The 24035-nt window shown below is 29.4% G+C and overlaps 3 protein-coding genes across 3 annotated transcripts in view; all 3 read right to left on the reverse strand.

Annotated features, from left to right (window-relative positions):
• Window positions 1-3300, reverse strand: part of Nca (neurocalcin homolog) — a 154335-nt gene extending 151035 nt beyond the window's left edge. The window contains exon 1 of the mRNA XM_018540606.1: window positions 3213-3300. The gene's annotated coding sequence lies outside the window, so the exon portion shown is untranslated. The remainder of the gene's footprint in view (window positions 1-3212) is intronic.
• A 1350-nt stretch (window positions 3301-4650) lies between these two features.
• Myd88 (myeloid differentiation primary response protein MyD88) lies at window positions 4651-6856 on the reverse strand. Its single transcript, XM_018540571.1, has 7 exons — window positions 6479-6856; window positions 6191-6390; window positions 5948-6043; window positions 5682-5809; window positions 5415-5583; window positions 5165-5324; window positions 4651-5077 (listed from the first exon to the last, which is right to left on the reverse strand). The coding sequence occupies exons 1-7, from the start codon at window positions 6592-6594 to the stop codon at window positions 4651-4653; spliced, it is 1296 nt and encodes a 431-aa protein (XP_018396073.1). The 5' UTR covers window positions 6595-6856.
• A 6571-nt stretch (window positions 6857-13427) lies between these two features.
• Window positions 13428-23746, reverse strand: lds (transcription termination factor lodestar). The gene is made up of 12 exons (XM_018540501.1): window positions 23427-23746; window positions 21935-22170; window positions 20607-20846; window positions 19833-19987; window positions 17365-17869; window positions 17132-17257; window positions 16675-16892; window positions 16049-16550; window positions 15482-15816; window positions 15241-15411; window positions 13656-13855; window positions 13428-13575 (listed from the first exon to the last, which is right to left on the reverse strand). Exons 1-12 carry the CDS (start codon window positions 23618-23620, stop codon window positions 13428-13430), a joined length of 3030 nt encoding a protein of 1009 aa, XP_018396003.1. The 5' UTR covers window positions 23621-23746.
• Window positions 23747-24035: the final 289 nt, after the last annotated feature.

Below are 24035 nucleotides of genomic sequence, written 5' to 3' on the forward strand. Positions count from 1 at the left end.
ATTGGTAATGTTTGACATAACAATGAAAATATTAAAATTTGAAATACAAGGTAGAATTCGAGGTAGAGTTTCTACTATTCCTGACATTCTTAACATGTTTGCCATTCCAGAATATATATGCAAACGCAAATGAGATGTTTCAAAATTGCTTCAAACATTTTCATCAATATTTGTATAGATTATATAATAGAACTTTATAATAAAAACGTTGATGGTTAATAACAACTTTAAAAAGATTTTGAAAATCTGTATCTTTTTTGGAGAGACTTAGTAGATATATAAAATAACAAGTAAAAATCGAAACAGTGGTTAACCGAGAGAATTAACTCTTTATAAAATCGAGCATAATGATATTCATCGTTTACAAATAATTATAAATAAGATAAAATTTTTGTTATATTATCATTGTTTGTTAATTAGAAGATGATAAACATGATGTACAAAAATTATCAAATGTTCTTATAAAAATTTCTATAACTAACTTAAGACTGACTTTTTTCTTTTAAAAAAGTGTAGAGGACACATTAATATAATTTCTTCAATTTTAAAAATTTGAAAAATAAAAATTAATTTTTTAGAAATTAAGTTTCGAGCTAAAAAATAATAAAACTACATTCTTCAGCTAACCTCAGGGAACTAACTTTCAGCTAATCTCAATTTAGTTGACAGAACTTCAATTTGATTATTAATAATCAAGAAATGACGTAAAAAAAAGCAATAAGTTTTAATGATCAACCTAACATTTTCATTTTTCAAAAATCGACAACCTAGTCAATTTTAATAATGACGAGTCACTATTTTTGTTTTAAAAAAGTTGATTTTAAATTCATCAAAAAATGATTAAAAGTGCCTAATAGTTTTAAAAGACATTCTATGTAGTAAGTATATCAATTTTTCATCAAATATTGACTGTTAAAAAGAAGCAAAATACACATGAATAAAAAAAAATCCTATATATTCAGTCAAGACACGGTATATAATATTTCTTTCTCGTAAATTTATACAATTACCAGTTCAAGCAAACTGTGCATTTATTATCTGTCAGTTTTGAAACACATAATTCTATAAATAAAAACTGGAGTAGCAATATTATAGATTATGTTGACAAGCAATTTAATATTATTGATGCACATTAGTGTTTTAGAAAGCTGTTCATGCACCGTTTTTTCGACCTGGTATAGGTAAATTAATTCATAAATATTATTATATATCAAAGAGAACCGCCTTGATTGAATATGGCATTATTTTTTATTCATGTGTGTTTAATCTCATCGGTCAATTTTCATGTAATATTGTTTAAGAGACGAATCTTTGCAATCGGAGGCAATCTCGAATCGCATCTCGTGCTCGCCAGACACCTGTCGCGAGTAGAGATGAAAATGACCGAAAGAAAAACTAGAAATGTTGAATAAAAAACTAAGTAAAAAGTTCTTTTCCTTAGCCCCTAAAAATATTTTACTCGGATATATTATATTTTTTTAAGCATTTGACGATTATAGCTCTGAACTCTTGTTCTAGAATTTAAAAGATTTCTGTGAAATAATAGGTACAATTAAAATGCACAGAACAATGACTAATTGGCAGTGTGGTCATGGATATAAATACACTACCATATTATTCGGAGATATTTTATACTATACTTCAATTTTAAAAGTTAAGTGTTCCATACTATTGTTAACACAAATAATACTTTGTTAGAATAATTGACGCTACTTTTATTATGCATTTAATGTACGGAAAACATATTCTAAATTCTAAAATATAAATTAATGAAACGTTTAATCGAAATATCTCCAACTATTTTTGGATCGAAATAATATTGGAACGTCGCTTCAATAATTAAAATTTAATATATATGTACAATTATAATTAATACACACAACAAAACAATGTCAATTATGTATCAATATTAATAATAAGATATCTATGTTAACAACAGTATGAACTATTGTTCGTTTGCCTTTTAAAATTGGTATAGAATATCGTTCAAATAAAATATTTATTGTTTAAATAATTATAAGTGATAGATAATAGTTGGTAAAAAATATCAACTTATTAGAAGGGAATGTTTCCACCTCGATTTAAAATTATAAGAACAAAAAGTACTTTTTGTTATTTGAAAAAATGAAATTGTTAAATGTCAAAATGACATAGATATCAAACATTTTAACAGTGAATATCAATAAAAATGAATTCTATATCTTTTCCTATATATTTAATACGAATCCATATTATTTTAGTTTAAAAAAAACCGTTTTTTTTTACCATAAGAAACCCGTTTTTCTCCAAAGTAAAGAAACCTGTTTTCTTTAGTCGCAAGGGCGATACTCCGAAAGTAAGCCGATAAAAGAAAAGATCGTCAACTCACCAAACGTCGCCGGGTCCAGGTGTCACGGTCCCGACGTGGTCGCGCATCTCAGGAAGCACACTGTCGCCGTGGTACGATGCGGAAGGCAGGCAGAAGACGACGTCTCGTGGACGTCCAGCGGAGAGAACGGATTCTTGATGCCCAAACACGCACCCACGCACGCATGCATACGCGGTGACAGTGAACCGCGCGCGCGACACATATGAGACAGGAGAGACACGTAGAAAAAAGCCGGGGTATGGAGGAAGAGGGGAAGGCAAGGACAGACGTGAGCGACATTTCCAAAACAAATTCGTACATTCACGCCGCCACCCAGCCATGCACGACACACACACATACGACAAACACACGGAACGCCTAGAGAGATGCATGCAAACACGTACCCACGGAGGAGTACCGACGACAGCAGTCGCACACCTGACGCGCGAAGACGTTGCGTCCGCGACGTAAGGGGGAGACGCGAGGGTGAGAGAAGAGGATAGAACGGACGTTTGCGGACGATCGGCGCGACTGACAGAGCGAAGATCGTCGCATATCGTCGTCGCAAACGTACACAATACGGGATCCGGACGCGGCACGACGCGGCGTCACGCGTTACGGAGTACGTGACTCGTCGCGCGCGCCGAACCCTCGTGTACTTCACAGAACGGCGATGACATCCGTCGACGTCGATCGGTCGCGGAAAGCGTATTAAAGCGTATTGAAACGCGGAACCGCGCGCGCGACAGCGGGGAAAACGCGCGCGACCGTCCTCGCGAGGGCGGTCCGCGGAGCTTTTACGTGACACGCGCCGGTAGACCGATCACGTTTCACAGCCGGCGCGTTTATGCGTCGCCCTACTAACCTATGCGTCGCACGTCGGCCGGTCGTCGCGGTTGCCTGCTCAGCGAGTTCAAAACATTTCCGCGACACTGACTTGTACGGCTAACACGACGGTTGCCATATTGGAATCCCATTCCACGATCGCTACCGATCAGGCGCGTACGGGAGCGACGCCACGCGGGAATTGGCGCGATCATATCGCCATCTCTGGCCGTCGCTGGCAAACCGGTATGCATCGATTGGTGATAACCAGTGGTCGGTAACTGTTGCACGAATTCGATAATTATATAATTGACGGATAGTAATGAAAAAATTTTTAATATTGTACCATCAAATGAAAAGCTGAGTGTTTTTTAAAACGTCACGTTCGACTGATTAAATGAAATTATTAACTATCGATACTCTCAAGTTAATTTATTTAAAAAAAACTGTTGATAAGATTCTCATCTATGACTGCAGCAATATAAACAATTACGAAAAACTGATCATTGATATCTCAATAATAATGTAATTATTTTAATTACAACGTACAGATAGTTGTTCTTTTTAATTGATTCTTACGCGTTTCTCTTTTTTTTTCCTTTTCACGTTATAGAGAAAAAGAATAGTGTACAATAAGTTAAACTGGACAATAATTAAGTTCAGCTACGAAAGAATAAACAGATCTTATATTTGCATAATTTATTATATTATATATATATATATAAGTTAATTTTTGAATCAGAAAATGTAATATTAAATTGAATACATTATTATATACTAAGTAAGTAAAAAACAGTTAAAAGATAAAGATATCTTATTATGTCTTAAATTATCAGAATCTAATAAGTCTGACAATTAGCAGAATACTCACAATAATGGACCAAAAATAAATACATACTATTCATATATTTTTAACATTTATTATACATATGTATAAAATATATATATTAATTATTTATAATATATATTATTTATTTATTTATTAATCTCACATTGTATAATATGTATATATGTATACTTACATTATCTTATTTCTTACATATATAATCATGAACTTTCTATATAACAAAATTTAATTATAAATCCAATAACGTATATATTTGATCAATAATTTCAACAAAAAGTAATAAATGCATTTATTATAAGTTAAACGCATCGGAGTACTTAATAAATTATTCTTATTTATACTTTATACTATCCTTCTGGTAAAATGTGTACAATTGTAGTAAACTCGTTTTAAGTATAATATTCCAGTTGTCATTTTGAAAAATGACAATGGAATTGACGCGAATCGTCATTAATTCGACGTCAATTTGATGATTTCGACGATGAATCGACATTGATTCGATGTCGATTCCATCATTTCTCACTGAGATATATCTTCCTAAATTTAGTATACTATAAACATACTTTATACATACAAAAATATATGTGAAATAGAGATTTTTATATACACTTTTTTATATAAATGAGTGTCTTCAAGTCTTCACAGGAATTTTTTTCTTTGTGAATTTGCTAAATAAATTTTTCTTCTTTTTCTTATATTCATAAGTACTTGATAAATCTAAGCTGTCTAAGTTATTTACTGATGGCAGATTTTGAACAATTTCTTCTGTAGTTAATTGATCGTTTTTCTTAATTTGTTTCGTCTTCAAATTTGAAGTAATTTTTTCCCATCGTAAGAATGTCTTATTCTTTTTATTATTAACATTTAAAGTTTCTATATTACTTTCTTTCGCAATAATTTCATTTTTACAATTTTCATTCTTGTGTTGTGGAGATTTTATAGTTTCTTTGTTTGTTTCTTGAGTAATATGAGGTATATCACTGTATTTGTCAGAACAAATTTTCTTTACTTCTGTGGTCTCTTGCATTATACTGTTGTTTCCTATTTGAGTTGAACTACTGTAAAATTAATAAGTATAAATCATTTAAATTCTTAAAATATTATTATATATATATAAATAAATCAAATAGAACATAATACGTTACCATGTAGCAGTAGAATTTGGAGCTTGTATAGAATCACGTAATTTGCCCCAAAAATCAAATAATCCTTTACGATTATAATCCAAATTAAATATATATTTCAGTTGAAATGGCAATTCACAGCTTTTGTATATACATGGTATAATTTTTCTTTGTCGCTTTTCTAAGAAAAAATAGGATCTTTTAGAAAACAATACTCAAAATTAATATCATTTCAATTGCATTTTAAAAGAAATATGATATGAAGCTGTACCGATACTTAAAGCTTGAGTATAGTTTAAAAAAAATTTGTTTGTTGAGTGTTTCATTAAATTCGGTGATACTATAATGAGTAATCTATTACATCGTTCGGATATTAACTCCATTACTGCTTCATGTTCGAATTCTAAACCAGCTACCAAATCTCGATCTTTCAAACATAGCTGAAAGCAATAACAGAATTTCATTTTATTTAAATTTATGTAAGAAGAGGTCGTGCATAAATATAAATGTTACAAATAATTTTATTTATTTTTAATACCTTTAGCTTGAATTGTACCTCAAGCTTCTCAATCATCTCATTCACAAAGTCAATATCCTCTTCTGCATATAAAAGAAATGCATCGTAATATTGCAGTCCTAAATCTTGTTTTAATCTATGAATATCATCTATGAAAAATAAATATTATGTCGTTTAATATAATTATGTACATGAATCAAGTATATTGTATTGCACAAAATAATTTAAATTAAAATCAGTATGAATCATCAAACAAGAATATTATCACTATGAATCGTTAAACAAACCTAAAGTAAGTATTTTTTTATCGATACATTCGTCCATTGGATCTACTGAAATTTGAGCTTTTTGTTCATGTTCCAAATACCTCTCAGCATCACTTTCTACAACAATTAAAAAAATCTTTGAACGATAATTGTAATTATTTTTTATCCTAAAGTTTTTTGTCCTTGTATTATTTATATATATATTTTTATCAAATTAATGAATATCTAAGAACAAGTTTTTGTTTTATTTAATGTAACACATACGGAACAAAGCTTCAGTGTCATCAATAATGTCCCATCTATCCATCTGTTCCATCATTGCTTGAAAATCTTTTATTGCAATGTCTTTTTTATTTTTGTCTGTCAACTCTGTGAATATGCGCATTGTTGGATCAGAATGTGACACAAGCATTGACACAAATTTTGAGCTGAGTTCTAACTGATGCGCCAAGCCTCTCCAATCCCTTGTAATTTGTTTAAAAATTAGTTAACACAAATGATATTTTCAAAAATGCATATTTATAACTATTAAAATTGCGAACGATAGTATACCTTGGCAAACCGTTATCGCTTGGCAGAACTTTCACTGGGTTTAACATTGTTGCAATAACTTGTCTGCTCGTAACAGTGGCTGCAGCAAGCGGCACAGTTGATAAATCAATCGTCATTTTTACTTCTTCTTTTCTCTTTCTTTTATTTAAATAGATATTTATAGAGATACAATTTACTGCGTTTTATATACTATCCGAAGTTGACGTTGTCACAGTGTAACTACAACAGTATTGTTACTTTGCAATAAAGTATTTGACGTAACGCTTTGTTACAACAATTCATCATTGCTACGATTTGCTTTCTGATGATTTCTTATGTATGTAATTAGCATACATTAGATGTCAACGATTGTTCACGGATCTTTTTTCTATTGTAAGATTTCCATTCATGCGAAAAACCTTTATTTCACTCTACATTCACTAGAAACAGACTACTACAAGTGGTTTAGGCAATGAGAGGTGAGGACGAGGAGTGGTGAAGAGAGGTTTTCTGGTTCTCTCTCTGGTTCAGGGCTTCTCCTGTAGATTCTGGGGAATTCTGAGGAAAAGAATGGGGGAATTTCAGTGCTTCTTGCGATCCTCTCCTCGGAAGTGACGAGTTTAAATGTGAGTCATGTGATGAGAATGGAATATAATTGTTAAATTTAAACGTCATATATACTTCAATGTTACGTTTGTATATTTTTCTTGTTCTGTTAGCAATTAGATCTTATTGCGTACAAATAGCTCCCCAATATTTAACGGTTTTAGCGCTTAATATCATTTGTTAAAAACGCCGTATCCTCCCGACATTTAACCCACAAAATGTACTTTATAATCTAGTTTATAATTAAATATTAATTATCTTATCAGTAAAATTACACAAAACAGTATTTCTAATCATATAATTTATTTTTCTTCTATAACTTTTCTTTTTACGTTGTACAAGACAAAATTATTAATAATTAAAAGTTCAACAGATTAAAAATCAAGAACTTATAGGTGATCTGATCAGCTACTCTAGTTCGTGTTAAGATAAATAAATTTACAATTATATACATTATAATAATAATCTTCTTATTTCTAAAATGTGGCCATTTTAAGTGACAGATAAAATAATGAATAATGTAAAAAATAATAAATAATATCAATTTAAGATATCAAGTAATAGAGATGTTTTGATTTTATGTGTCATTTTCATATATATCCAGAGTGCGAATAAAATTATTTTATTCTTTGACTGAAGACCATACAATTTTGGTACTATTTCTACAGCAAACAGAAAATTTTATAAAAGATATTAGACTTTTTCAGTACTTTCCAATGTTTTATATTTTGTATAAAAAATCTGAAAAATTTTGAAAAATATTATATAAGGAATTCTAAGAAAAATTTTTGTCTGGGATGTAAAGTTATATCTAGACACACATATAAGCTGTTTTATGTCCTAATTTTAGACATTATTATTATATGTACTGTTCAGATACGTACGTTATATTGTTCAGGTCACGTGATATTTATTTGTTTGATCTTTAGTGTTATTAGCTATATGTAATGTATAGAAAGATTATCTATATAGAACGCTTCTCTGATTATCAGTTGATTGTTTCAAATCAAAGTGTTTTCTTTTCAAAAAATCATCTTCATTTATTTTCATTGTCGAAGATAACGAGATACACATACTTCTTCAAATATTGGTAAAAATTAATTAATCAATAAAATGTGTAAGCGAATAAATGCTATAAATCGATATTACAAAATCTTAATATATGATGAGATCAACAAGCAGGTGAATACGTGAATATAAATAATATATTGAGAAATTGTGAAATATAATATTGATAAGCTTAATCTATATTGTATAAACTATATTGTATAGAATGTTTTATACTGTTTTTATGTATGTGTTAGGAAGCACTAAACAAGATATCTACTTTACACGAAAATCTGAAATTCAAGGATAATGACAATTTTTCAGATAGGTGAATACATAAATACTTATTTCTAAATTAAGAATAACGTAAAAATGTAAAACTGTTTCTATATTTTTTATTTCTTTTCTTTTTCCGCATTTATAGATTCCGTCAAACAGTTTCTGTAATAGAAAAGAATTTATCTGTTTTCAAATCTGCTTGTAATCATGTGGATATTATTACTACTCTTCTTAATAATTTTTATACTATTTCAATAAAAATGATATTTGATCGTGAGTTTTATACGTATGATAATAATTTCGTGATTGTGCAATTATAATATACAATTGATATACTGTTTTGAATTTGTATCTTTATATATTCTTCATATTATTTTTGTAAAATAATTTATTGAGCCATATTAAAAACATATTTTAATTTATGCGGGCTAAGATATGCGTTTTCAGATTATTAGAGTTGCGTTTCAAGACCGACGATTGTTGATCGGTGCGCAATTTGGGGGGACTATATGTATATATGGGTTAATTATTAATTTAAATTACATGTCAGTCTAAATGCGAGACGTTATTCTTACTTTGATAAATATTGCGAAGAATATTACTACGTCGACCCTCCATCAGAGGTCTAACAATATTCGCAAATTCTCATATAAGTGCTATTATACACGCGTATATCTCTTCATATAGAATCTTGATTGAATAACTCTCCCAGGCGTCTAAGGTAAAAGCTTCTACTACAATATCTTACTGACGAGTCCAGTAGTGGAAGCCGCGGGACAAAACGCCAAAATTATAACGTGATATATTAGAATAAATTAAAGATTTTAAAGTATTTATTGGCTCGTAGCCCTGTTTCTCTTTATTATTTTTATAAAACAACTTATAATAATGAAACATTGAATTATTTATATAGAAATACTTTTTTTCTGTTTTTAGAGCTTTTAGTCAATATGAATGTTTTCAATATAATATATTTAATGTTTATTATATGTGAAGAAGATAAAATTCCATTATTTTTGAAAAGGGCTATTATGTAATTATCCAAAAATACTTAATGTTGTACTATTATTTATTAAATATATTCATACTTTTTATCATGTTAAAGGTAACATTTAATGTCTGTTTTATAAACAATTATATATTTTTTAGCGATAATTCTTCTTTGACAGATATAGATGGATTATATGAGCGACTAATTTCAAGTAAACATAACATTTATAAAACATAATTTAAAATTATTTTCTTTCTAAAAATAATACCATAATTAAGAAAGAGCTTCTTAAAATTTATACAGATTACACCGTAGAGATGATTGTGTTCGAAGATTCAGACTTGTATGCAGTTATTACCTATTTGAAGATTACACCTTGTTTTCTGTTACGAGTAAAGAAAATTTTTATCCAGGAATCAATAAAACAGAAATTTTTATGGCTTCTAGAAAAAAATTGTAGATATTTTTCAACCGTGAATTTGCCTATTTTTATATTTCGTTTAACGAATGAATTATTTACACACTGCAAAGATTTTTCATCATGTTTCAATATGATGTCTATATGGTCAGAAAACATTACATCTGCAAAAGTATTAGCAATGCAGTTACAAGTAATATAACTTAAATGATATAATACAATTGCCTAAACTATTTAAAATCTTATCAAAACAATTTCTATTTTAAACAGAACGACGTTATATTTATAAATGCATATTTGGAATTTGGTACTGATATTCAGTTTCCTTTAAAGAAAAAACAATTTATTTTTTCTAATTCATATCCCAATTATGATGCACAACCTAAAGATGGAAATAAAATAAATTTGAATATATATACAGAGAATATATATACAGTTTACAATCATTTTTATAATGGTACATGGAAAGAGCCTGTGAGTGATATATATTGGATTCATAATGATGATAAATATGCACACTGTACAAGGTTCGAATGTACTCTTTTTTACTCCTTATTCTATAATAAATATTTGAATTTAAGAAACTTATAAAACTTATATAAATTTGTGTTTATATATTAATTTATTATAGGGAAGATGTAAATAGATGCATAAATTCAGCTGAAGAAGCATTTGAAAGTTGGAGTCATATGCCTGTTCGTTCTAGAATAGAGTTAATAAATAATCTTGTAAATACATTAGAATGCAATAGGTATGTTTGTTAATTTACTAAAAAAATGTTTATACGCATATATTTCTATAGATTTTTTAAATATATTTATATATTTGTATATTCTCAATAACATTTTTAATAAGCAATATTTAAATACTAAATCTTATAGGATCGTACACATGTGAGAAACACAACCAATGAGAAATTGCCTTTAACAATCGTGCTGAATCTTAGGTGCTATTATAATTTGATGTGAATTTATACATATATATTACGTATGTAGTCTTTTAAACCGCGCGAAAACAATTTTTCGGTCTTGAAACACTACGAAACTACCGTAATAATATCACAAGTTAAATTATCTACCAATTTAACAATTTTGATGCTCGTAGCATCTTGGATCTTAATAATGTTGAATGACATATTAAAAATCTGTAAATAATTAATTTATATTGTGAAAAATATTACCTCTGCTGAGAGTCGAACCCGGATCTCTGACATTCCGTGCGAGTCCCACCAATTAGACTACCGATCGAGGCTGATATCAGAGATCCAGGTTCGATTCCCGGCCGAGGTAGTATTTTTTGCAATATAAATTAATTATTTACAGATTTTTAATATGTCATTTATAGATTTTAATATGTCATTCAACATTATTAAGATCCAAGATGCTATTAGCATCAAAATTGTTAAATTAGTAGATAACTTAACTCGTGATATTATTGCGGTAGTTTCGTAGCATTTCAAGATCGAAAAATTGTTCGGCGCATGTTTAGAAGATTACATACGTAATATTAAGTGTAGTAAAAAGAAATCCATTATTTTTGCATGAAATATATTGGAAAAATAATGGATTTCTTTTACTAAGGAATTCACACGAAATTATAATAGCACCTAAGATCCAGCTCGACCGTTAAAAACAATTTTTAATTATAGACTTAACAAACTAATTAAGTAGTTAACTAGTTATAACTATAGTTAACTAAATAAAAACTAAAAGTTAAAAAAAACTAAAACTTAAACTAAACTAGTTAACTAGTTTGTTAAGTCTATGCATGTTTTTAATAAGTTTCTTTTTTTTTTTAGCAAATATCTATTAGCAAATACAATATCAAAATGTATAAAACTTTTAAATGAGGTGTTTAAACCTTCATTATCCGGTTCAAATGAAAGATTAGAACAAATCTATATTCGTGCACCAAGAGGTATAATTTCTCTCTGTCATACTAATGAAGTTACATTATTTAATTATCTGATAACATCTTTATTTGTTGGCAACTGTGTTATTATAGTATGTAGTCAACATTTGTGCAATATAGCACCATATTGTAATATGTTTTCAACATCTAAGATACCTCCAGGTGTTATAAATTTAATATTCCAGAAAGATCTACATTACCCTACTTATTTATCGAATTATTCACTAACTAATTATTTGATGATTGTTACTGTACCGAAGAATATTATACTCCCCCTTAAATAATTGTGTAGTATTACAAACTATATAATATATCATATATTTATTTATACGCAGTATAACTATTATAAACACATGTATTTATGTAAACGTTATAACTTTAAAATAACTTTTTTTTGTCATTTATTTTGAAATAAAATTAATCATATCTTTTAATGCTTTGTATTATACAGACTCCAGTGATAAATTTCCAAACATATCAAAATGTATGTAATGTACTACATCAGTTGGCACTGCTGAATGTTCTCAAAAAAATTAAGAAAAAATAACAATCGTTTATAAAACCGACAAAATTATAAAAATAAAATTAATTAAAAAATGAGTGATTAGTCAATTCGTTTATTGCTTATATCCTATTGTTTTACATTTTCTTTGTGTGTTTCTAGAAATAAAATTATACATCTGTAAAAACAAATCAATTTTTTCTTGATCCTAATAGCACCAAAATGTTATCTTTAATATAAAATCTTATTTGGACCGTGAATTTCAAACTAAAGACCGATGAGAATAAGCCATTTACGATCAAGCTGGATCTTGGATCATCATGCTAACGCATGATGACGTTGATGTATATATACTTAATATGCATTAGTTACTATACATATATATATGTATACACGCACGCACGCACGCACGCACACACACACACACACACACACACGTGTGCGTGTGTAGGCGTGCGTGCCCACGTGTGAAATTTGAAATGCATTATTAAAATGTTATCAATATTTTTTTCTCTCTTATATTTTATGTTTATGGTACATATTTAAGGATATTAAACTATCAGACTCAAGTCTAACAAAGTTATAATAAAAGTATCTAGATTGATAAATTTTGACCACAGAGAAATATCAATATCGATAAAGCATTATATACATCGGGTTTAATTTGAATAGTAATATTTAAATAATAATTGTTTTCAATCAAATAAAATCTTTTACACCATTAATTAATCTTTTAATTCCATGGTGAGAATTAAATATTTTTATACAGCATGTCGAGTTGCATGTTATACAACAATTAACAAAAAAGTACCACTAAAATTACCCGATAATAAAAATGACAAGTATAGGAGAATGTGATAAAGTAAAAACTATTATATTGCAATATACACCTTAATTTATTGACTAAATCTGTTAGTACAACTTTCAAAACAACATATTTCATATTTATTATGCAAAAAATATCTACTTTAGTCCAGTGTAATTTTAAAATAAATGTCGCACTTATTTTGCTTTACAAATAAAAAAAATATGAATTGACATGCATGTATTAACACAAGAAAATTTGAAACAAATAAAATACAATTATGTCAACAATTAAAATAAGCGCAAAGCATAAATAATAATCTAGATAAATAAAATTAATAAAAAGAAATTAAACTATTATTTTATTTATATTTTATTATATACGATTCTATTTATTATATATAAAAATAGATTAAAAGCCGAACAAAGATTTAAGATCGTTTAGCGTAAGTTTTCCGATTGCGTTACTTGTACCGCCACTAAGTACATTGTTTGCTATCTGCAGTTTTCGCTCTTGTAACATTTTAATACGCTCTTCTATCGTATTAACACAAATAAATCTAAAAATAGAAACAAAACGATATTAAAATAAACTTTGTAAAGAACGTATATACGTAGAAATAAAGCACGATATACAAACTTGTAAATGTAAACATTCTTTGTTTGACCAAAACGATAAATTCTATCTTGCGCTTGTGTTTCTAATTGTGGATTCCAATGAATGTCAAATAACAATAAATGATTGCCGCCTACCAAGTTTAATCCCACTCCACCAGCAGTAAGTGACAGTAACAAAATTCTCGGACCAGAATTTAGATTGTTAAAAGATTCCATTATACCCTAAAGAAAAAATACATATATATACACATTAATTTTTTAATAGAATAAAATACAATAAAAATACAGTTGCGCTCGTAAATATTGTTATCCATAAACTTAATATTTTTATATTTCACGAAAAGTTATATATCTTGGTAAAAAATAATCCGTATAAAAGTTTTCGACTACGAATTTTAAAACGCACAAATTTCAAAACTACGTTTGAATTTTTCCTATGGCATTAAATTATACAAAATTGAAAACTGATATTTCTTGTAATATTTTTATTTTACTCTGAAGCGCGTTGCAATTTGACGAAACATCGGACAAAATTTTTAACATAAAAGTGTTTAAAAAATAGGTTTTCTATGCTTTAAGTTTGAAAAAAATTGATATGGATTTGTTTTAAAATATGGAATTGTTTAAGTGGGGAACACAGACTTTTGCGTAATGCATAATGCATAGTGTATAAAAGAATCAACCAATCTAAAACTCTCCTTTCCTTCCATTTCATAGAAAAGAACTTTGATTAGCTGATTCTCTTCTGTACTATGCGTTATGCATTATGCAAAAGCTTGTGTCTGGGCTCTTAATTGGATGTGTTGCGTGTAAAATTTTATTATGTAAAAATTTTCTTTAAATTTGATCTCTCTCTCGTTGGAAGTTTTCAAAAAGAGGATGCCTACGATATAGATTTCTACCCTGGAGAACCTATGAAACCGATAAATTCGTTTATAGAATATAATGAAATCTATTGTCCAATACCAAATTTCACTTTCTTATCGGCAAGGAAAGTTGAAAAAATCTTTATCGTTAAAGATTATAGTATTCAAACATAAGGAACCGAGGACAGACAGAAATTATAGAAAAAATATACATAAGCCTATGGTGGAAGCAGAAAGAAAAAGAAAACCTTTATTATTCTAATACTATAATCTTTAATGTTGATAAATTATTAGTAGTAATAGTCAAAATTGGTCGAACGTAAAACTTCAAACATGATTTTTTCAACTTTTCTTGCAGATAAGAAAATGGAATTTGATATTGGATAATAAATTTCATCATACTCTAAACGAATTTATCGATGTCAAAGGTTCCATCTCCAGAGTAGAAACTTCCCTATACCGTGGGCATCCTCCTCCTCCTTTTAGAAAATTTTATACAAATCCAAGCACATATATGTTATAACATTTTTCTTTTGTCTTTTTCCCGTAAGTTTCTTTAAGTCAAATTTACAACGTGTTCTTTGCTTCTTGTTTCTTGCCTTTTTACCTTAAGCTTTTTTCTTTGCGATCGTTTTATCGACAATTGTATTTCTTTTCACATGTTTTTTGTTTTTTCGAAATTTGTCAATTTTTATCTTGAACAAAAAACAAAAAAAGTGAGAGACAATCTATAATGCATACCTGTCGATCTTTAATAGGGACTTTTCCTGTGAACTTGTTAAATGTAGCACCTTTTATCGAGGGTAAATGTGATGCTATGACTTCCAGCAACATTGTCCATTGCGAAACAATAATAATTTTATCGTTATCTCTTTGTAAAATGTCTTTAACCATGTTAAGTAGCACCTTCATCTGAATCATTTTATATTAAATTATAATGAAATGAAATACAGTTCATTCAGATTATATAATTATCACCTACCTTAGAACTAATACGATCATCATCAAACACTGGATTGTCGATGGTGAGTAGATTTTCCATTATTCTTCTATCAACACCAGTGTTTTCCTCTTCTTTATTATCGATTCCATTGAGTGATATATTATGCACTCGGGATAATAAATCCATGTCCACGTTTTCTATATCCATTATGCCGCTTTGCTGCAGGTCTTCCTGATCCAGCATTGCGTGGATTAATGCCGGATGACAACATACTTGACGCAGTCGTAATAAAAGCACTAAAATCTCATGTGTCTTCACGTCGGCATGCAATGCCAATAATTTATTTTGTGCTTTTGTGAACTGAGTCTCCTTGTCTTAAAAATAAAAAACCGGTAATTGCGCGTAAGTAAATATTAATATATTTCGATGAATAGAAGTATACAAGATATAGGACCGATTGTTCCATCTTTCGGTAAAGTTTACCTGTTAGGTAAATCTGGCAATCCGCGCACGTGATTGGATAATCTTGCTACTTATCTAACAGGTAAATTTTATCAAAAGATGGAACAATCAGCCTATAGCATATTATTTTAAGTGAAATCTTACTTGGGTTTGAGAAATAAGAAGGTTTATTGTATTTGCCACTGTGTAAATCTAACATGTGATCTTTCTCTGCACGTTGAGCTAAAAATTGTGCAAACAGAGTACGGGAATACGCTAAAACTTTTTCATAGACCAATTGTTCTTGTTGATCGAGTTGCACTATCACTTCCTCAATGGACTTATCAGGTAAATTTTCTAACTCGCCGTTTGACATCAATTCTTGTTTAGTTCTGCGCAACATTAACGTTTTCATTACTGTCGCTAATCTTTGATGACCTGCAGCGTTCTTATTGTCTACCCATCGCTTCCAAACGCGTAAATCATCAAAAGGTGAGCATTTAAGAAACTTCAGTATGGAATATAAATCTAACTCCTTATTTTGTATGGGTGTGCCAGTAAGAGCCCACCGTTTGTTCGCTACAAGTCCACAAACTGCTTCAGATGCTTGACTCTTGGGATTTCTCACTACATGCGCTTCATCAAGTATAACCCTTTTCCAATTTATCTGTAATAAAATTTTAATTTGTGATTAAACTAAAAACTTCTGTATTATTTACGTATTAATAAGATTAACATTCTATTTGTTTACTCTTTAATCAAATACTACTTACAAATAAGCTTTAATATACCTTATATAATGTAGAATTGGTTTTATATTCTCGAGATAATATATTATATGTCGTGATGACTAGATCATTTCTCGCCAACTTTTTAGGAGCGCTCTGTCGATTGCTGCCGTGATGCACTTCAACAGACAATAGACCACGTTTGCATCTATTCCGTACTTCATTTTCCCATTGCGACAATAAAGATGCAGGACATACTACTAGAGTACTACCTTTGTAATCTGTCGTAATTACATATATTTATTTTAATAAATTTATTATATTAAGTAGTATATTTTCAAAATTGTTAATTTATACTGAATATAGTATCAATTATATATATATATATATAGTATACAATTTAAATAAATTAAAGTTAAGAAAAAAAAAATTTGAAAAAAAAACATGAATTTGTTTCTATCACAAACAACATTAATAAACTTTTTTCTATTCTACAACATTCTGTGAAACTTTTACATACGTGAAGATTTATTTTTGGTAGTCTCTTTCTCTCTCTCATCATCACTTTCATTAAAATCTTTCTGAGCAAGAGTGGTCAAAACCAAAGCTATCATAGTTAGTGTTTTGCCCAAACCCATATCGTCAGCTATAAGAAAATTCATTTTTAATGATAACACAAAATCAGTTAAATATTATTTAATTTAATATTAATATGTAATTAATATTATAATTTGTTATTTTGTAAATATTTACCTAAAACGCCACCGGATGGCCTTTGCTGTTCTCTCCATAGAAGCCATGCAAGGGCATGCTGTTGATGCGGCATTAACTGTACCTTCAACCCCTTTGGATCTTCTGCTTTTTCCTTCTCTGATGGGCGAGCTACGAGCGATCCGTGCAAATCTTGTAATCGTTCAACCGTTAAAGCAAGCTCCTTATCTCTTGTCGCTTGTGCTTTTTCACCAAGTTGTCTTAGTTCAGGAGATGTGGTAGGTCTCATTGGTATATTGTCAATATCCAAATATGGATAATTTGTGTACTCAGAGTCTAGCTCATCTTCAAAAAATTGTGATTCTTTTGTGAAGTGTGATTTTGCTACTTCACCTTCGGTGTCTCGACTACTGGAGTGTGGCACCAAAGAGGTATTTTCCAATTCATGTGTCAACATCTTGATTTCGTCTTCTCGTTGACGTATGCGTTCTTGTAGTTTTTGTCCTTTATCAGGAAATATATCCATATTTACTTCACTGAGTAGTAGCTAAGAAAGGTTTTGAATATTTATATATGATATATGCATATTACCAGAATTATCTGTACTTTTTATTACAATAATAAATATAATAATAAATATACGTAAAGACAGTTCCAGACAAGGCTAATGTATACCAACTTTGCGCATATTCGCTAAATATTGGCCTACATTTATATAAACAATTATCGTTTGTGTGTAGTATTTACTGATGTGACCGTACATTGGACATAACTAGAGCTACCTTAAATTCATTATTATTCATTATCACGTTAAAGAAAAACACAAACATATCAGATAACAAAATGTTATATATATGTATATCCTCAAAAATTTAAACCTTTTTATCTAATAATATATTATCATGAAAAATGACTGATATATTATTAATTAAATGTGCCAGTAAAGTGAACATACATAAAGTGTATACAACTTTCGGCCGATTTTCGAATCGCCTCCGCCTTCCGCTGTCCTCACCTCATCGCCCCGCGCGCTGTCCAAATGCCGCACGATGGTCGACATACATACACTTTATGTATGTTCACTTTAAACTGACACCTTTAATTAATAATATATCAGTTATTTTTCATAGTAATATATTATTACTATATAAAAAGGTTTAAATTTTTGAGGATCTTTTTTTGAACATGGTTTGACCTTTTCATTTTTATGCTATAATTTTTTTAGGATATCACTTTTTACAGTACAGATATATACATAAAAATCACAAATATATATAAAAAAAGATTTAAAAATATATAACAAAAGAGAGGGGTGGTGAGGATGGGTAGTAGGGAGAGAAGGGGGTGTGGTGGGTCGAACCGTAAAAGTTGCAATATTTGAACTCTTACGGTTACGGAAAGATTTTTAATGAATTGAAATAAGGTATAAAAATGACGATTTGTTTTTCTTTGCAAGAGCAAAGAGCGAACTCAGTATTGTCGTTTCTACATTTTTTTTTCTTTTTTCTTTGTAACAATTGTAATGCAATTGTAGCTAAAAGGAAGCTATGAAGGCTGCCTTTCTGGATTGTTTGATCTCCATGATTTATTTTGCGTAAATATTTTTACCGAGCTAAACGACGAAAAAGATATGCAAAATACAAACTCCAACAAGTTTATTAAATTAATATACTACGTTATGTTATCATACCAATTTTACCGCTACGGATTGCCATTGTAGACGACAGGAGATTTCTCACGGTTACGGTTACGGACGTTACGTTACGTATAATATACGTATATTACATGCCTATTGTAGATGATCTTTAGGGAAAAATACATCAAAACTTTCTATGCATTAAAACGGTCACATTGGACGTAACATAGCTTGGGATAAGAGGCTTGTAGTGTCTATTATTAACTTTTAAATTTAAATTAACTAATAGTTTTTTTAACATGGCCGCAGACACTACCACGTCTCCTGATATATATATATTTTTTTTAGTCTAAAGTTATAATATTGTTGAGAGTAGTTGTTACATTTTTTTGAACGTCCTTCACTTTAAAATATTTACTTTTTATCATGTTTTCTTAACTTCAGGAATATCGTGAAATCTGAAAGTCAAATTCTGCGAATAAGTGGTTAATTTCAACAATTCTTTTCTTGACCAAAAACTGCTTTATGACTTCCTTGTGTGCAAGAACGTCGTCATGCAACTTTCTTGGCAAAGACAAGAGTTGAATTAGTCGTCCATCTTACTCGTTACATCTAACTTTTTTGGATTCCATGTTGTACCTGAAGCTTAAAAATATTGTAAACATTTTCAATACGTTAAGAACATTCAGAATATGACGAGTGCTCTAAACACTATTCCAACTAAATTAAAAAAGTGTCAAATATATTAATGTCATAGAGAACTATAATACTTTTAAAGCCAACATTTTGCTATATGAGATATCTGTATTTTTATTGTTGCAATGTTGCAATCCGGGACTTTTATTATCAAACCATACATATCTTATATGCTTACTTTCATCTTGCTTGATTCATGTTTAAGTTGCTCCAATTTGCAAAGTGTAAGTGCTCTTTTCTGCGCTGTTAATGAATCTATATTTTTATCACTAGTTTCTTCTTTAGCATAAGATTTTGCAACTTCAGAATCGCTGTTTTGTCCAGAAGTAGAATCTGTAATTTATATTGAAAATAAAATTCTCAGACACATTAAAGAACATAATTGAAACTCAAGATATCTTAAAGATCTTTGAATGTTTTAAAAACGTTAAAGTATAAACAAAATTCTCGATGTCGAAACAAAATAGGATAATAACAAGGGCAAATCTGAGAGTCAAACGACAATTTAAATTTTCTTGTATATAAAAAAAATCCTGAATATAATTAAATTTCGTATGAATACATGACATGTTTCGGCTCCTGGATTGAGCCTTCATCAGATGTAATAATGTTCGTGGTATCGCTGTTACAAAAGATTAATTCGCTTTCTTGTAGTGTGTTTGTCGATGAGTAACTCTCCGAGAGAACGAATATGCTGACATTGGATTGACGGATCGATGTCATGTATGCATACGAAATTTAATTATATTCAGGATTTTTTTATATACAAGAAAAATTAAATTGTAAGTTTCGTTTGACTCTCAAATTTGCCCTTGTTATTATCCTATTTTGTTTTAAAAACGTGCTATGTCTCAATTTTAGACTGTCTGAGATATAATGTTATTATAGTGTATAAAAATATTTATCTATTCAAGATTAAAATCTATATATTTTATGTTATAAATAAAAATACCTGAATCAAGTTCAATAGTCACAGGTACATCATAAATTGTTTTATTTTTCACATCTGATACCTGATGATCAGTATTATTTTGTTTGTGTGGCTCATCAAAGTCACTTAAATTCATATTTATAAAAGAATCATTAGAAGAACTAGGTTTTAATTCTTTTATATCTTCTTTGGTATTATCGTGAGAAACATATTTTCTTTTTTTACCCTTATTTTTAATTCGTGAAGGCGAAATAGAAGAATCTACGTAAAATAACAGAACTCTATATAAAATAGTAGGAAATAAAAGAATCTATACAAGATATCTCGTAAAAACCATAACAACGCTTAAGAGGAGTTTCCTTAGATCATTTTGAGACAAAAATTTTAGTCCAAAATGTTAATGCTATAATTTCTTAATATGATATCAATATAATTAAAAACATTAATAATTTTATCAACGCATACTTAATCTTTATATCAATATTAACATGAGGCGACAATTAGCTTCCGCTTTTAGCTGTATCACATCTGAATACACAAATTTTGGCAATATAATTCGCTTTAAATATTTATAATTAAAAAACTTATCCTAGATATTTTAGCACTAGAATTTTAAAATGATCTTAAGAAATATACTCTTAAGTATTGTTACCATTTTCATATAGGACACTATATAAAATATCTGTATAAATTAACACATAATCAAATAAAAATTTTTTTTCAGTAGCAAATATATTTAATATACTATATATTTAATATATTAGAGTTGCGTTGCAAGACCGAAATCTTTCGGCGCGCAATATTTAGGATGGGGGACATTTCAGATTATTAAAGCTGTGTTGCAAAATCGAAAATCTTTTGGCGCGTAATATTTGAGGAGGGGGGGACATTTCACATATATTTCTTACTTTGGATAAATATTGCGAAGAATATCACTACGTCAACTCGCCATCAGAGGTCTATCGATATTCGCAAATTCTCGTAAGTGCTGAAACACGCGTATACCTCTTTATATAGAATCTCGATTTAATAATTTACCAAGGCGTATAAGGTAGGCTTCCACTACAATGGTCTTACTGATGAGTCCAGTAGTGGAAGCCGGGACGAAACGCCAAAAATTACGTGATATTCTTCGCAATATATTAGAATAAATTATCAGAGTTATTTAGATTTTTAATTGTAATTTGACTCTTACTTCGCCCTTGTTTAACTTATTGATTATTATTATATAAAAGAGTCCTTTAAATTTTTAATTTATTTAATATACTATACAAAATCGAAGTGTTACATACAATACTGTAATGTTTATTTACTAAATAAGGAAACACTGTAGTCTTGGTAATATTTACCTGATTCCGAATTGAAGTCACTGTAATATTCTTCATCATAATCATCATGAAAATCTTTTCTTGAATCAAAATTATTAAAGTCATTAATCGTATGATATGCTTCATCATTATCTTCATGATCATTTATCTGTTCATTATCACTGTCAGAATCCAATATACATCTTCTTGTTTTTTTACTATTTAAATTTTTGAATGGACGAACGATAGGTGTATGATCATCTTCACTGTATTTATCCCTATATATAAATATTAAAAAATGTTTTTATGAACACAAACAAGAAAGGAGCCTATAACGGTCAAAGCTAGATCACAGTGCTTATTATAATTATGTGTGAATTTTATATACTGCGTATGTAGTCCCCCCAAAAATCACGACGCTGATAATATTTCAGCATTGACGTATACATACTTACTACCGCAGTAATATCACGAATTTAATTGATTAACAATTTTTGATGCTCATAGCATCATGGATCTTAAGTGTTTTAAATGACATATTAAAATCTGCAGATGATAAATTAAAATTTCATTAAATAAATTAAAATTTAAATTTAAATAATTTATCTAATAATCTAAATTAAAATTTATATTTTAATAATTTATTTGAATTAATAAATACAATATACAGAATGTAATTAAAAGACAAACTTTGGAGGCAAGCATCCTATCAATACAAAAAAAATTATATAAGTATACAAATCCATTAGTGACCAGTTGAAATACTGTATGCATTTAGAAGAACACGTTCAATGAATTCTTTTATCTAATTGGCGCATTTTCTATTAGATCCTAAAATATATGTAGATGAATCAGATGAAAGAGCTCATTGAGCGGTTGTCGTTCTGAATGTACCTATTAAATATGTATCGACATTGATGAACTTGCTCATTGCATAACGTTCTATGCATTGAAAAATTCAAAAAACTGAATCGGAATTATGTTTATGCGGCTGTACAACATGGTAAAAATTACAAAAATGAACGAATTTATTAAAATATTTATAATTTCATTGGTCAATTTCCGATCAATTTGCTTACTTTATCAAGTATATAATACACGTTCGAATCCCGAAAACAACAATAAACGCTGATAGATAGTTTTAGAATATTTATATTGTATCTATCGTAGGGTCACATTTCTATTCTTTGTGGAAAGACATGGAGTATTTTGTACATTGAGTGCGAAAAGTATTCGTACAAGTTTTTTTTTATTATAAAAAAAGATATTTGTAGAAAATAAATATTAATCAGCATCAATACACAATACGTTCTATTGTAACTTAACAACCAAGTTTTGCCTGTATTTCAATTTATAAAGCTAAGATTGTACGAATACTTTCCGCACTCATTGTATGTACCACACAAACAAAACAATCATCGGTCGTCCGGTGATTCTTTTGTTTCAAGCAAACATGTATTATTTTCATGAAGCTAAGTATCTTATGAGAATTTAGCCTTGATAAAACGGTAGCAGTTTAACGATGGAAACTTACTTTGTCGGTGTTGTATCTTCGATCAAATTACATGCATCATCATCATCGATTTCTGCGCTTTCGTCGATTATTTCTTTATTACCATCCCTTGAACAACCGACAACCTCTTCCTCGCTGCTGTCAGAGATGATGACAGATTCTCCCTCGATTCGGTAACCCGAAGAATCACGCCATTGCGTGAAACTCGATTCCATTTCTTATTTGAAATCAATTTGTAATAAAGCCTCTTCTTTCTTGTTTCACCTATATCGTACATGAATCCCTTACAACACTTACGATGCCTTGCACGAACCAGCACAAACTTGCATGCGGGACATTGGACAACCGTATACTGTATTAAGTTTTAAATCTGTTGCCAACAACTGCCAACAACAGGACGACAAAGATCGACAGGTGATTGGACAATACTCGGAGATACAGGATTTAGTATTTTAGTCATAATGCATTGATAACATCAAATCAAGATGTCTTACTCTTGTTGATTTTTCCAGCGCCATTTAATTAATTATACTGTTTGGTTTCAATTCCACAATTAACCGAGGTATTAACCGAGGTTCTAATTATTCCTCATCTTTGCTGTACATTTGCTAAAATTGGCAGTACTGCATA

Source organism: Cyphomyrmex costatus, unplaced genomic scaffold (assembly GCF_001594065.2).
Source record: "Cyphomyrmex costatus isolate MS0001 unplaced genomic scaffold, Ccosl1.0 scaffold254, whole genome shotgun sequence".
Taxonomy (NCBI): Eukaryota; Metazoa; Arthropoda; class Insecta; order Hymenoptera; family Formicidae; genus Cyphomyrmex; species Cyphomyrmex costatus.